Source organism: Colletotrichum aenigma (genome assembly GCF_013390185.1).
Source record: "Colletotrichum aenigma strain Cg56 chromosome Unknown KSG_Cg56_contig10, whole genome shotgun sequence".
Taxonomy (NCBI): domain Eukaryota; kingdom Fungi; phylum Ascomycota; class Sordariomycetes; order Glomerellales; family Glomerellaceae; genus Colletotrichum; species Colletotrichum aenigma.
The window spans coordinates 649,359-662,774 of NW_023500916.1; the positions used below are offsets into that span (position 1 = coordinate 649,359).

General features: G+C 49.5%; 2 protein-coding genes across 2 annotated transcripts; one reads left to right on the forward strand and one right to left on the reverse strand.

Moving 5' to 3' along the window:
* Positions 1-4,886: 4,886 nt before the first annotated feature.
* On the reverse strand, positions 4,887-6,002 carry azaJ-1 (Dehydrogenase azaJ; the record flags this gene model as incomplete). Its single annotated transcript, XM_037329268.1, has 1 exon — positions 4,887-6,002. One exon carries the CDS (start codon positions 6,000-6,002, stop codon positions 4,887-4,889), a length of 1,116 nt encoding a protein of 371 aa, XP_037171984.1.
* A 3,775-nt stretch (positions 6,003-9,777) lies between these two features.
* Positions 9,778-11,484, forward strand: CGCA056_v014027 (uncharacterized protein; the record flags this gene model as incomplete). The annotated part of the gene is made up of 1 exon (XM_037329269.1): positions 9,778-11,484. The coding sequence occupies one exon, from the start codon at positions 9,778-9,780 to the stop codon at positions 11,482-11,484; it is 1,707 nt and encodes a 568-aa protein (XP_037171985.1).
* Between the last annotated feature and the right edge of the window lie 1,932 nt (positions 11,485-13,416).

Consider the following 13,416-nt stretch of genomic DNA (forward strand, 5'->3'; position numbering starts at 1 on the left):
CCAAAGTCGACTCAGAGGGGCGATTGCGTCTTTCTAGTGAAGGGGTCTAGGACTCCTTTAATGATGTGTCCGCAAGGTTCACATGGTTGGCAACTCTTAGGTGACTATTACGTTCATGGGATCATGCAAGGCGAGGGTTTCGACGGAATAAGGTGTAGACCGTTTCAAGTGCTCTAACAACACTTATATATGCCTCATTTCAAAGAAAAGCCAGTCAAGCTCCCGTAAAATTCTATTTTAGATCACGGTTTGATTTTCATGAATAAACGCGAGAGGGAATGTCCATTTGTTACCACTACCATCACTGGAGCGTGCCAAGCATATTCTCAACTACGTCTTCTGGGTCTGCTTCTCCCCTTTATGACAATCTTTCGTCGCGACCTTTCTACTTCCGGCTTTTGGTATGTTGATTGAGGAGAGTTGGATCAGACGATCCTGAAATGATGTAGTCTCGTATATAAAAGCGGCCAACACCGACTCGGGGCCGCCCATACTATACCACCAGCCCGGTTAGATCCATGAACTATGCTGAAAATAAAAGCTCAAAATGAAAATGAGAGAAGAGTTCTCAACCGTTTCTACTCATCGTGGCATTCATACCTTGTCTCGGCCAATATCCCCACAACTTCAAACTCGTAATGCGACGTCATGGTTATTACTGGCAAGTACTATGCGGAATTTCGCTGCGATAGGAGATATCCGCGTGCTGGTTCGGATCTCAAAAATTGAATAAAATACAAGTGAACAACGCTTCGTTTCTCCAATTTACGAGAAAATTGATCTGGAACTCAAAATGTACAATAAGTATATTTTCCCATGTTGTTTTCGCAACTGAAATCAGCCAGGCCTGAGTTGGGTCTTTCTCGACTCAGCTACTGAGCCATTGTGTCCATAAGTACGCATGCTTTCTTGTGGTCTTGAGCATCTAGATTTTCAGTCAATTGAGTATAAACCAATCACACGACATATTTTGAGTACTTTACAGGAATGCAGAGCTCATCCTCTCTGTCTCTCGATCAGAGGTGTATTAACCAATCAGCGCAGACTGGAACGCAGGGGCTGATCTCGTGCAACATTAATCTGCAGAATGTGGACGCCTTGCCAATCAACATCGCTGCAAACGTCGGGGCTGTGAAAACGACGTCATAGGTCACCGACCGACGCGTAGGCAGCACAGCTCATATGAGCAAGGCTCTGATGGAAAATGTTCAATAGTCGGTGAGCTTATTCTTTTTCTCTTAAAATCGCGGCGCTGACTATGTTCGATCATTGAGTCAGAAAGCTTTGAGCACCTTCAGAAGGCCTTCTAGCCAAGAGGTTCATTTAGTTGTCGTAAAAGCCATGTCGACACCTCCACCCATGTCGACTATCGATCAAGAACGCCTTGCGGAATTGATTGAGCCCGAGCCTTGGAATGACATTTCGCGTTTTCGAGCTCAGGTTATTAGCAACGAAGAGATCGCATCGAGGAAAGGAATGATTTCTGAAGTATGGAAGCCCCTGCGCCAGGGATCTGACATTGCTTCGTTAGTGGTCCAACCCGAGAAAGACGGCACTCTTCTAATAAAATTGCAGAAATGAGAGTTGGGAAAGGAAGCAAGAGTACTCGAGGCTCAAAATCAAGAGAGCTCTCTTCGGGACGACGCCCGCCGACGATGACGAGCCTCGAGAATATCAGACGGCTTCGATTATCGATGGTATTGAGCATCACGATTCAGCGCCTGGAACGCTCGTCTACACTGATCATTTTGAACCGTTGCCGGTATACAACCCATCTGCCCCAGAATTGAGATTACTTTTGCCTTCCACCTTCTTGGCTCTGGACATCTACTGCCCACGAAATTCTGTCTGTCTGGGGAGGACGGGCCATGATGAATGCAGATGCATCTGCGTCGATTCCAGGGACGATCCGGGTGCGTACTGGACTAGTCCATCAGGCTTGTCCGCTCATGGAAGGGATGTGATCATCTCGGGATTGAACAACGAGAATGAGCAATTTCGTGACTGTTTTGGGAACACAGCACTACATCTCATAGCTGCTCGCTCAAACCCAGACATTCTCTTTCAGTCATTGGAGAGAGTGCCATATAAAGAAGCAACCAACTCCGGTGGCCAAACGTTTTTACACGTGTTGAGGAAGGATTGGTTTCGAAATGACTTTGCACTGCTTCCGCAGCTCATTGATCGAGCTAAAGCCGCCGGAGTTGATGTTTCGACACAAGACGCTTACGGACAAACCCTGGCTCATCTAGCATTGCGAGGCGCTACAGAGGGCTCGCCGATGGAAGAGATATTTCGGCATTTTGACAAACGGACTCTGTCCAAAAGAAATGCCTTCGGGCTGAGGCATGATTGCCCAGTACCCACGCAGAGGGGATCTAAGGAGACTCTTTTTGTGAGAGAGGATATAACCGGGAGCCCGCCCATTGCTTCGGCTGCCGTTATTTCGCTTTGGCATTTGGACCCTGCTGCGCCTCTAATGACTGCAGAAATCAGTAAGGTTGCAGCTTACGCAAGGGTTCTTCGGAAAACCGCTTCACAGGCACTGAAATACCCAGAACTCGAGGACTCACAGGGTCGGAACGGATTGCACTGTCTGGCAGTCGCAACATTCGCCCGACTGCAATGCCCACCGAGCGACGTGCACAAAGCCCGCATTACGAGCGCCCTTGACAAATCACGGATTTACGTGTCAAAGTTGTTGGCAAAAGGTGTCGATGTCAATGCCTACAACATCTATGGCAATACCGTCTTGATGGATTTTATCGCCATTCTACCGGAAGATGCCGACAACACCCAAGTTGATATCATTTTACAGTCACTAATAAATGCTGGCGCAAACCTTGAGTCGCGCAACCGACGAGGGGAGACCGCCATACTGATAGCAGCGCGCTGTTGTAGGAAGACTGCCTTGAAAAGGCTTATCCTCGCCGGAGCCAATACAAAAGCCAGAGATGCTTTTGGTTGTGATGCAATTCAATTTGCAAGCGTGGGCTTGTCAAAGTTTGACCGAGGGACGGACACCCACGAAGGGTTTGAGTGGTGCATGGAATTATTTCCTTCGGATCCCGAGCTACAGGCAACAACAGCGACGAGCGAATGGAGCCTCAAGAGAAATCCTGAGCCAATACTCAAGCAAAGACAATATTTGAAGCACTCTACGTCAATGCAAAGTCTTCCTCAAGATGTTGACATCATCGTCGATGACATATGCGGCGTGATCTTATCTCAAGCGTTTGGGCTGCTAATCGACGATTTGGCGAGGCCTCAAGACGCAATTACTTGCGTCAGGCAATGCTTGACTGAGCTCCAGATTGTCATTTATGAGGATCAGAATTTTGCTAGCGAGGCTGCGGACTCAAGTGACAATGAGCATTGGGACGACGATTCAGAACGCAAGTCTGGCTCTAGGCGCCAACAGTGCTCTGGATCAACCACTGGATCAAGAAAGCGGTCCTTGAATTCCCAAGATCAAGAGGAAGATGATTTGAGTGACCGAGAATCCGGTTCGGGACACGACGGCAGTGACAAAGGCGGCAGTCGGACAAAGTCCACTCACGCCCAAAAGAGAGCCAAGGTCACCAAGCAGATCAGCTGTCCCTTTCGAAAGCGCAATCCAACAAAGTTCAATGTGCGAGATCACCGCCTTTGTGCTACAAGTTACTTTTCGACGATCATTCTTGTCAAGTGAGTACACAACCGTCAATGCAGTCAAATTTCCACAGCATACTGACCAAGCCAGGCGTCACATTGCTAATGTCCACAAACTCGATCCATTGAAGATCAACCAAATCATTGCCTGTGTGCGTTGCAAAGAGAGGTTTGCAACGTCTCAGCAACATGAAGCACACATACGGGTGCCTTTAGAGCAGATGTGTCCTGTCAGGGATCTTACGGACAACCTGCTCGATACGCCAGACCCAGAAGATGGCATCAGTCCTCAAGTTGACAGCAAGCTTCGCGATCGACGAAGTGAGAAAAGCGTAGCGACCTGGGATTCCCTGTGGCGAACCTTATTTTCCGGAGACGAAGATCCGAAGTCAGAGGGTAAGCATTCACGTGCTGCCATGTCTCTTAGAATCGAACCATATCCTGACTACTCTCTTTGCGCATAGACTTCGAGCCCGTCATTGAAGTTGAAGAACTCAAAGAGGGATTTGAGCAGAACACAGAGACATGTATTTCTGCGCTCCAAAAGCTCTCTTCAGACATGGCCGTGGACACAAGTCGAGTGACGCACCAAGAGTTCAGCCAAATGCTGTTGGCGCTTTTTCAGACGTTCATTAATCATGCTTTGCAAACCTGTAGGAAAATGCTGATAGGCCCCTCGGAAACCGACTCTGGACACATGATCAACACATCGAAAACTAAACATGACTGGGGCCAGGTCTCCTTTTCTATGCCGAGACAATTACTTCCTCGGAGTCCTCCAATATGTCAGGCTGTCTCTCCTAAGAACGTCCCTCTGTCTCTTGAGTACAATACCTCAGCGGTTTTGCCCATGCCAGCAACACATCTGAACCCAGCCCCACCAGAGGCACATGCTGCTGCAGGACAAAGTCTCCAATTGCCCACGCCTGAAGACGGTGCGATTTGCAACTTTCCGTTCCAAACCCTCGAGAATGAGGTTCTTCTTAGCGCTCGGCTCCCTGTACGTCCTGTAGAGAACTTTGTTGTTGAAACAGACACATGCACCCTATGCTTCTCGCAACTACCATGCGACTGCTTTGACGACTTATTGAAGCACCATGGCGAGAACGATGAGCCTTTCGACATATCTTATGACTTCGGGATAGCTATAAACTGATGGTAAATCGACAAGTCGGCGAATGGGAGATGAAAGGATAACAGGCACTGATCAATTTATCACAAAGTTAAGCTAGATCCTAAACCGACACTACAATCTTGGTTGCTGAGACACCTTTCATGACCACATCACATCCATCCTGCACAAGTCCCAAACCCTGTCCAATAATCCGAGGCTTAGGGGCAGGGACATATCTACCCTGCTCCAAAGCCTCTGGTAAAAAGTCACGATAGACAGCCTCACCGACCTCGCTTTCTATCACGTCGCTACCCCAGATGAACTTGTTCCCAACCCCATTCAGCTTGCTCTTAACAAAGACAACCATGGACTCACATGTGACTGCCCAGATGATCGAGAACAAGTCCTTTGCAGTGGAGGGTGGCCTTCCTGGCCCAGCAACGCTAGCCTGAGCAACGAACTTCCGCCCTTTGACAGCCGACACAACATCTACGCAGTGAACCATGGAGCCGGCTCCGATGGCGAGGGCGCCAGCACATTTCCGGTTCTTGTATGTGCTGATAATGTCTTGAACGACAGTCGGGCTTCGGTAGTCGGAGACCTCCTTGGCACCTAGGCTCTTAAGGTATTCGAAGTTCTTGGGCGATGCCGTTGCAATGACTTCGTAACCTGCTCCAACAGCGAGCTGTATGGCGTTGCAACCGACGCTGGTAGATCCACCCCAGACCAGCAGAGTTTCTCCGTTGGGTTTCGAGTTGACGTTAGGGTATTGCAGACCCAAGAAATCTTTCATAAAGAGTCCGCAGGCAGCTGTCGATGCCCCGAGAGGGATGACACACGCCTCCTCAAAGGTCATGGATTCCGGAATCGGGGTCGTAAGCTTGGTTCTTAAGACAACATACTCCTGGAAACCACCCTCAGAAGCCTTGTTGCTGCGCTTGTCCAAGCCGACGGCATGTCCGAGAACTCGGTCACCGATCTTGAAGCGCTTGGCACCGGCGCCGGGGCCGATCTCGACAACTTCGCCGGCAACATCATTACCCAAAATGCACGGGTATTGAACCCAGCCATATAAGATGTCTCCAGCTTCTTGCTTGAAGCAGTCGACCGGATTGATGGCGACGGCGCGGTTGCGGATGACGATTTCATCTTGGCCTGGGGGCGTGTAAGGGGCTGGGGCGACTGAGAGAGGCTTGACCTTCTTGGCCATCAGCCATGCTGCTCTGTTCTCGGGCATCATTTGAGACGGAATAAATTTGAAGCGTATGGTTTGATTTGAGGATGCGTTGACAGAAGACAAACTGGCTTCTTGGGATGTTGCTTGAGATGTCTTTTGACTTGGGGGAATTAGCACCACTTAAGTACTTCTGTGAGAGAGAGTACATTATCTGCAAGGTGGAGAATGCCTCCTAAAATTGGAAACGAATGCATAATTAGCATCATATGAACACGATTACGGGCTCGGTAGGATTAAGAAGGTTGCCTTGATCATGAAAAGCTGGTCACGATTTGAGGCTTCAGCGTCCGATGCGATGAACCTCTCGCGCAGAATGGTTCCCAAACAGTCTTAGCGCACTCATTTGCGTTTGCGATACCCGAAACCCCTATTAGTATGCGATTTATCGCCCCTTAAACAGGCTTTTTTTCGACGTTAATTAACCTCTTTTTCGATAATTACGTAACGTATAGCGTATATATTTAAATAAAAAAGATGCCTCTAAAGTTACTAAAATTAAAGTTATTAATTAGTATACTTTTTGATTAAATATATTAAGCTTTTAAGAAGTTTTTTTTTAAACTAAAAATAAATAAAAAATAAGAAAAACTCTATTTTAAGGAATAATATGTTTTTTTAAGGATAAATATAAAAAATTAATTTTCTAAAATAGTAATATGTTTAATAAAAAAGTATACTAATTAATAAGCTTAATTTTACTAATCTTAGAAGTATCTTTTTTATTTAGGTATATATACTACGTACTACGTAATTGATAGTTTTTTCTACTAAAAACGCCCCTTTTTTAGGCTTTTTTAGCTATTATAATAAAAAAAGGCTGTTTTAGCCCCTAACTGCGATAGGGGTTTCGGGTAAGGCAAACGCGAATGAGTGCGGCTGCTCCACGCGTACAGGGAACTTTCAAGGCCCTGAGCCGCTAACCCTCGATCGTATTCCAGCTGCTCAACGATTGGTTTCGCCCCGTTCCTGATGTCAGATTTGGGCATTCAAATCGGGGTACGATTTTGTCCCGGCGCAGGAGATGATGGTCAGTCTTTCTTTTTCCTCCGTAAACTTTCAGGTTAGAAACAGCTTTCTGAGCGGATGATCACCCAGTATTCGGCGCCCCCTGAGGCTAATGAGCACCCCCTGGAGGAATGCTGTTCCCGTCCCAACGCGTGCATTGGCTGCCAATTTCCAGACGCGAACTTTCAGGAGACTTAATTAGTCGCGTCTTCGCGTTTTCACACACCATCAACCCCGATCACCAACATCCGTCCTCAACATCTAATGCCGTTGAATCCATCTTAGCACAAACCCAACGCTCGCAACTGAATTTTCACCATGCCTCCCAAAGCTGCTACAATGACAGCGAGCAGGCCTCGAAAGCCTCGCAAGCCCTTGAGAATACCGACGCTTCCGCCCGACGTACACAGGCAGATCTTGTCTTTCGCGTCCCAATCTACCCTGCTCTCTGCGCGGCTGGTCAACAAGAACTTCAGCTCCATCGCCACACCCTTGGCCTTCCGTTACCTCTATCTTGGATCAAAATGGGACTGCGACCGCCTCGTGTGCGTATCCAAAAGCCCCAAGCTCAGTGGCTTTGTGGAAGAGATTGATCTCGTCGGCTGGATCGAAGAAGCTGAGTGGTGGAAGCACCACTACCCCTGGAGGAGGATGCTCGCGATCCTGCCATACGTCAGGAGCTTCCGGAACTTGAAGTGTTTCTATCTTGGGATGGCAGGTTTCAATTTCAACTGGCAGGTCGCTTCCCTCTTCGGAGGTCCATTCGCGGCAAGGGAATTGAGGAGCGCCCTGCTCGATACACTTTTTGCCTGCATCGCTGGGGAGTGGACGCAAGAAGAGCATGCCGGCTTGTTGGCCTTCATAATCGCCCAGAAGAAACCTGAAGACGACAAAATGTACGTTGAATGGATCCCTCCGGACGCGGAACCTGCGCGACCGGACGTAATCGACTTTGATGAGGATATGTGTGCAATCATGTTAGAGGAAGAGTTCGGCAAGAAAAAAAAAGAAGCCCAAGCCGCGGAATCGTCCACCTGACGCGAAACTACTGCAAGATCCCCTTTGGCAGTCCTGGGAGAATCTTCTTGGTCCTGCTCTTCCTCTAGAGACGCTGAGCATCGGAGGTCTCGCCCACAGTGACGACTTGGAGGTCTTTAGGAGTTCAGCTTTCAAGAAGATTGCCTCATTGAAGTCGTTGACAGCATTGAAGTTCTCGGTCTCTCACAAGACGGATTCCTACGCCAAGTCTGCCACGCAAGTGTACCGGTCAGACTCGCCAATGCTTCACTCTCTTCCAAAAACCCTCCTTTGTCCCGCGATTGCAGACAACTTGAAAGTACTATCACTCTATGGACCCAATAACTTCGGCTGGCATCCGTCTCTGGACTTCCGCCGGATCAACTGTAAGGGCAAGTCTCCGCTCATGACGGGCTTGCCCAACCTCTGCGTGCTTGCGTTGGGCGGGTTTGCTTTCACACAGACTTGGCAAGCCGATTGGATTGCTTCACTCGGCAAGGGCTACGGAGGCAGTGGTTTGAAGGAGCTGTATCTGGATGATTGTCATGTCCTCACTGAGGCTCGCAAGTTCCGCCTCCAGTCTGGCCAGACAACCATCGGACGAGACTCATCAGGTCAAGCAATTCAAGTCGACAACTCTGATTTCCCGGACGCCGAATCTATCGTGAACGGCATTGGGTCGGATCGGGTGCGCTTTGACCTGCGATGGCATCACATTCTCAACTCATGGCGTCAGAGCATGACGGCACTTCAGGTCTTCGTCATGGGTTGCGGAGATCATGGCGACAACTGCCTCCGATCAGTCGTTGAGGCCAATTATCCCGATCAACTACCCATCATGAGCGACCATGACTGCGATCCGCGCTTCTTCCGGCACGGAGAAAAGGCTTTCCTCAACTACGAAGCACCGCCCCCTCCCTTTGATCACGAGGAGCCCCTCGGCGATCGTTACTATAAGAAGAGAAATCGACCCGGAGCGCCGCAATACAAATACGGGGTCGGAATGACAGTGAATTGGGACTCAGAATGTTCATGGCGAAACAACGGCCCAATCTTGCGTTATACCAAGTTCGACGGCGGCACGGATTATTACCCCTGGACTGAGTCTTATGACGACGAGAGGCCAGACTTCAGACATCAAGGCATGAAGACTGATGAGCCAGATACGGTGAAAGAGGATATGAAGGCTTACGAGTTGCTCATTGCAATTGTGAAGACCAGAGCGGCATCCTGAGGCTAGTGGGCGTCTTCGCCAAGGCCCAATTATTAGTTCTGTATTTGTAGGATACACAATTCGATGCAGGCTTGGTTGTCAAAAGTATGCCGAACTACTCAAAAGAAACCGATTTAGCAGGATTGCAGTTTTTGCCAACATCTCGCCTGGTGGCATTTTCAGTATTCGTCCGCGCATGATGGCCAGCAACGAGAAGCTAAGAGAACATGGTGTTTCGAGACTTGGCTAATTTCTTCTCATCGTCAGAAGGTTGGTATGCATACGTGGGAACAACTTCAGCGGCCGTCCCAAGCGTTGATGACCAAATCACACTATCATCACGTGAGGCGAGAGAATTGCTTCTTTCTCGGCGACCTGCATGCTCGCTCGCGTGGAACGCGGCTTTACTTTTGCCCCTCGGCTTCTTACAAATACATCCCCCCTTCAATCAGCTGCAGTCAACAGCTCATGTCGCGTTACGTTGCAACACATTCACGCGTCCAAACACAACTCCTCGCGTCGCTCGCGTAGTCCGCAAGCATGGAGAAAGCTCGCCCCCAGTTCTCGACGCTTCCGCCGGAGCTCATTTACCGCATCATCTCACATGCACCAAAGTCGACTCAGCTCATAGCACGATTGCTGAGCAAAACCTTCTACGCTCCAGCTACTTCCGAAGCTTTCAAACACGTGCGACTCAGCGAGACAAACGCAAGACAATTCCAGAAAATCGCGTCGACGCCGGGACTCAGATGCCATGTTCGACAAATCACATGCGATGCACGGGACGGCATTGTTTTGAACAATGGTCCGCCTGATGTGTATCGACCTGGAGGTTTTCTTGCAGCTCTGCCGTCAATCAGACTCTTCACGAATCTGAGAGCCTTGAACCTGGTATTCAGGCGTTATTTGGACGCTTTTACACCGAATGGGCGCAAATACATAACAGAGGAATCTGATACCATGTACTTCTTCAGGAAATGGGTCCTGTTTGCCGCATTTCACTGCATTGTAGGCAGACAGGTTATGCCTTCGGACTGTTTCTTGATCACTCTCCCACCTCCTCTCATAAAGACATTGTTGTATCTCGGGATTCAAGATCCTGAACACTGGGGTTTCCTGAAGGAATGCCGGTCTTCCATTCCGTTGGAAGAGCTCTCGATAACGAATCTCTGCGAGATGGGTACAAACCGGGGTGAGCGGAGCGATGCAGCAGCTGAGGAACACTGGTGGGCCTTCCGAGAGGTCGCAAGTCTTCCAAGTTTCAGGAAGCTCAAATTGATGATTACACCCAACAGAATTGAGCCCCGAGAAGACGATGAGTGGCAGGAGCCTGCAGTCTACTCCACGAGAGATCGATTCGCTTTGGTCTCGAAGGTCCTGCCTGAGTGGTTCACCCCGTCTGCCGCCCGCAACCTCACTGTTCTGTCTCTTCACCATGACGAGTTGTGGGGCTACGCTCCCAAGTTCGATTTTCGCACCATTGGTGCTGCACCGGATCCGGGTCTTCCACAGCTACGAACTCTTTCTTTGTCGAGGTTCTGCTTCAGTCATGAGTGGCAGATCGACTGGGTTGCGTCTCTCGGGAATGGAGGTCTCAAGGAGCTCTACCTGGACGATTGTGTGCTACTGTCGGTGGCGTACTGTACAATCGCTTCAGGAGAGGCAACAACTGAACCCACCTGCATTGAAGATATTGACGGCAACAAGATTCAACTCTCCAATCATGGCTACCTGCCGGACTCGTGGCAAGGAGGCAACAGCTGGGACCAGTGGTCAGTGTACTACCGCTCCAACCTCCAGTGGCACCAGTTATTCAACCACTGGCGCAAGTCGATGTCTTCTTTGATGGTCTTCAGGATGGGCTCTTCGGAGGCCCATAAAACATGGTCCCACGTCAACTTATCAGACTATTGGCTGGATCCCCTACCTCGAACCACGATCCCATTGGGTGCCCACTTCATCTTCCTGAAGGAAAACGCCCACAACATGTTCCACGACGATGCCTGGCGCGGGAACGCTAGGATTGCTGAGCTTAGAACTCCATTCTACGTCAAATACATGCCGGAGCCCCTTGATAGCGATAACAGGGATCTTCGGCCATGGACGTTTCTGCCACCCATGAAGCACGAGGCAAAAGGAAGCAAGCAAGCGGATGAAGAGGATAAGAAGCAAGAGGACGACGATGTGATGGCACTGTCAATGCTGAGGCACGAGGTGCAAAATCGCTCAATGGGGTGGACATCGTGACTGCACTCTTGCATCTTGCGAAGTTGGGGTGTGGAGGAATGCCCGCACTCGGTTCGCCTTGGACTGCACAACTTGGGCCATCCTCTTCGACTGCAAGTTCTTGCTGGTTGTCAGTCGCTGTTTTAATTCTTTTGTACTCTGATGTTTTTGAATTGACATAACCTCGTTCCGCAAATACAGAATTTTTAAAGCACGTTACGTCTTTTCAATAGCCTGAACGTTGTCTTCATGCATGCACTTCATCGGCATTGAAACCCCGGGCCCTGTATCATGTGAGGCGATAACACTGTGGACTCGGGGGGAAGGTTGAAGGTTGCATTAGCTGCATAATCAAGAGCACCAACAGAGACAAAAGACAGGCTGGGCTTGCATCCCCGTGGTAGGGACTATTGTTTCAACTCGGTGAATATTCCATTTCTGGCCTGACAGCCGACGTTGGCTGGTTGGTTGCTTCAGCAAGAGCTCTCTTTCTGCCGCTTCAAGTTCAGAGGCGTTGGTTGACTGGCTAGCTTGTTGGCGGCAGTTGCAATTCAACCGGGAATCAAGTGCAGCCACCGGACTACCCACCACTTCAATAATGCATAAGCTGAGATCTGACAGAAAGTCTACAGGGAAGTTCTGGAGACCACGTCTTAATGCATTGCTAAACGTTAATCCATTTGTCAAAGTCATGAAGTTCGAAGTGATAGCTTTCATCCACCAAACGTGTTGGTCTTAGATTGGCTGGTCTTGACCTGACGATGTAATAATGAGTATTCCTCGCACGCAGAACTCATGTTCGTCTTCGTGATGTGCATAAGTAAGATCCACGCAAGTAATGAGGGAGACGTTTGTCCGAATATAGTCAAGGATCTGCGTATCGGGGAGGCCAAGACCCCGTGCCCGACCGTCCCCAGCATTCGCCACTCAACGTGTCAGAAATTGTTTTGCTGCCGATGCATGTGAATGGTCAGAGTTGTGTCATCGACTCAGGTCAGGATGAGTTGAAAAATGATTTAGAGACGGAAAAGAGGAGCGTCACTTGGGATGCGAGTCGTTCAGTTCTAGAAACAGAATCGAACACGGCCATTTCATGCGCGTTCTGCGGTGCGACAAGCGGGACTATCCGCAAACGAAACGTAGCCGACGAATTGCACATGGCGATGAGAGCAAGGATCTGGGACGAAAGTGATACATCATTGGCCGTTGCAGGGAAACAAGAAGAGTGGTGGAGTTTTGTCGCTGAATGTTCATCATACGATGGAGAACGGATATGTACGAAACAACGATTGAGGGAAAGTCGCAAACAGGACGTAATTTACCTGACTGGTGCTACGACGCCGAGACCTCCCAAGTTTGAGCGGAAGTGGAGATGTTCTGCTCACCGAGCCTGCAATCGTCCGGTCCCGGTCGAGGATATCAAGTTTCGGGGTGAAAGTGGCGGTCAGACACCACTTGTCCGGGATTCTTCACTCGCTTCGTCAGCAAAGCATGAATTCAGAAATGTGACAGAATTTTGTCTTCGAACCGACAGAGTGGTACGTCCGTAGACGTGGGCTGTTGCTAGCTCTGCAAGACAACGGACGATTAAGCTCGGAACCGGCACGGGTGTGGCAACCAACCACTGGACCAAAGCATTAAATAGTCTCAAGCCCACCGGACGAGAAGTCCGGAAACACCGGGGCATGACGCCGTTTGCTTTGTCTCAGTCACGACTCTGGCCGCGCCGTGGCGCCGCGTAGCGGCAGTCTTTGTCTCTCCGTCTCATAGAATCCAAGACACAGCAACGCCGGGCCCAGACCGAATGCCACCGACCCGCTCGTACCGATAGAATGGCACATATGATGCTACGCTGATGGATTCGCGCTCAAGTACCGTGATTGCGCAGGTCCCACATCACGTTCCCGAAGACTGAAAAACGACATCCTCGGCCAATCTAAGACAATCGATAAA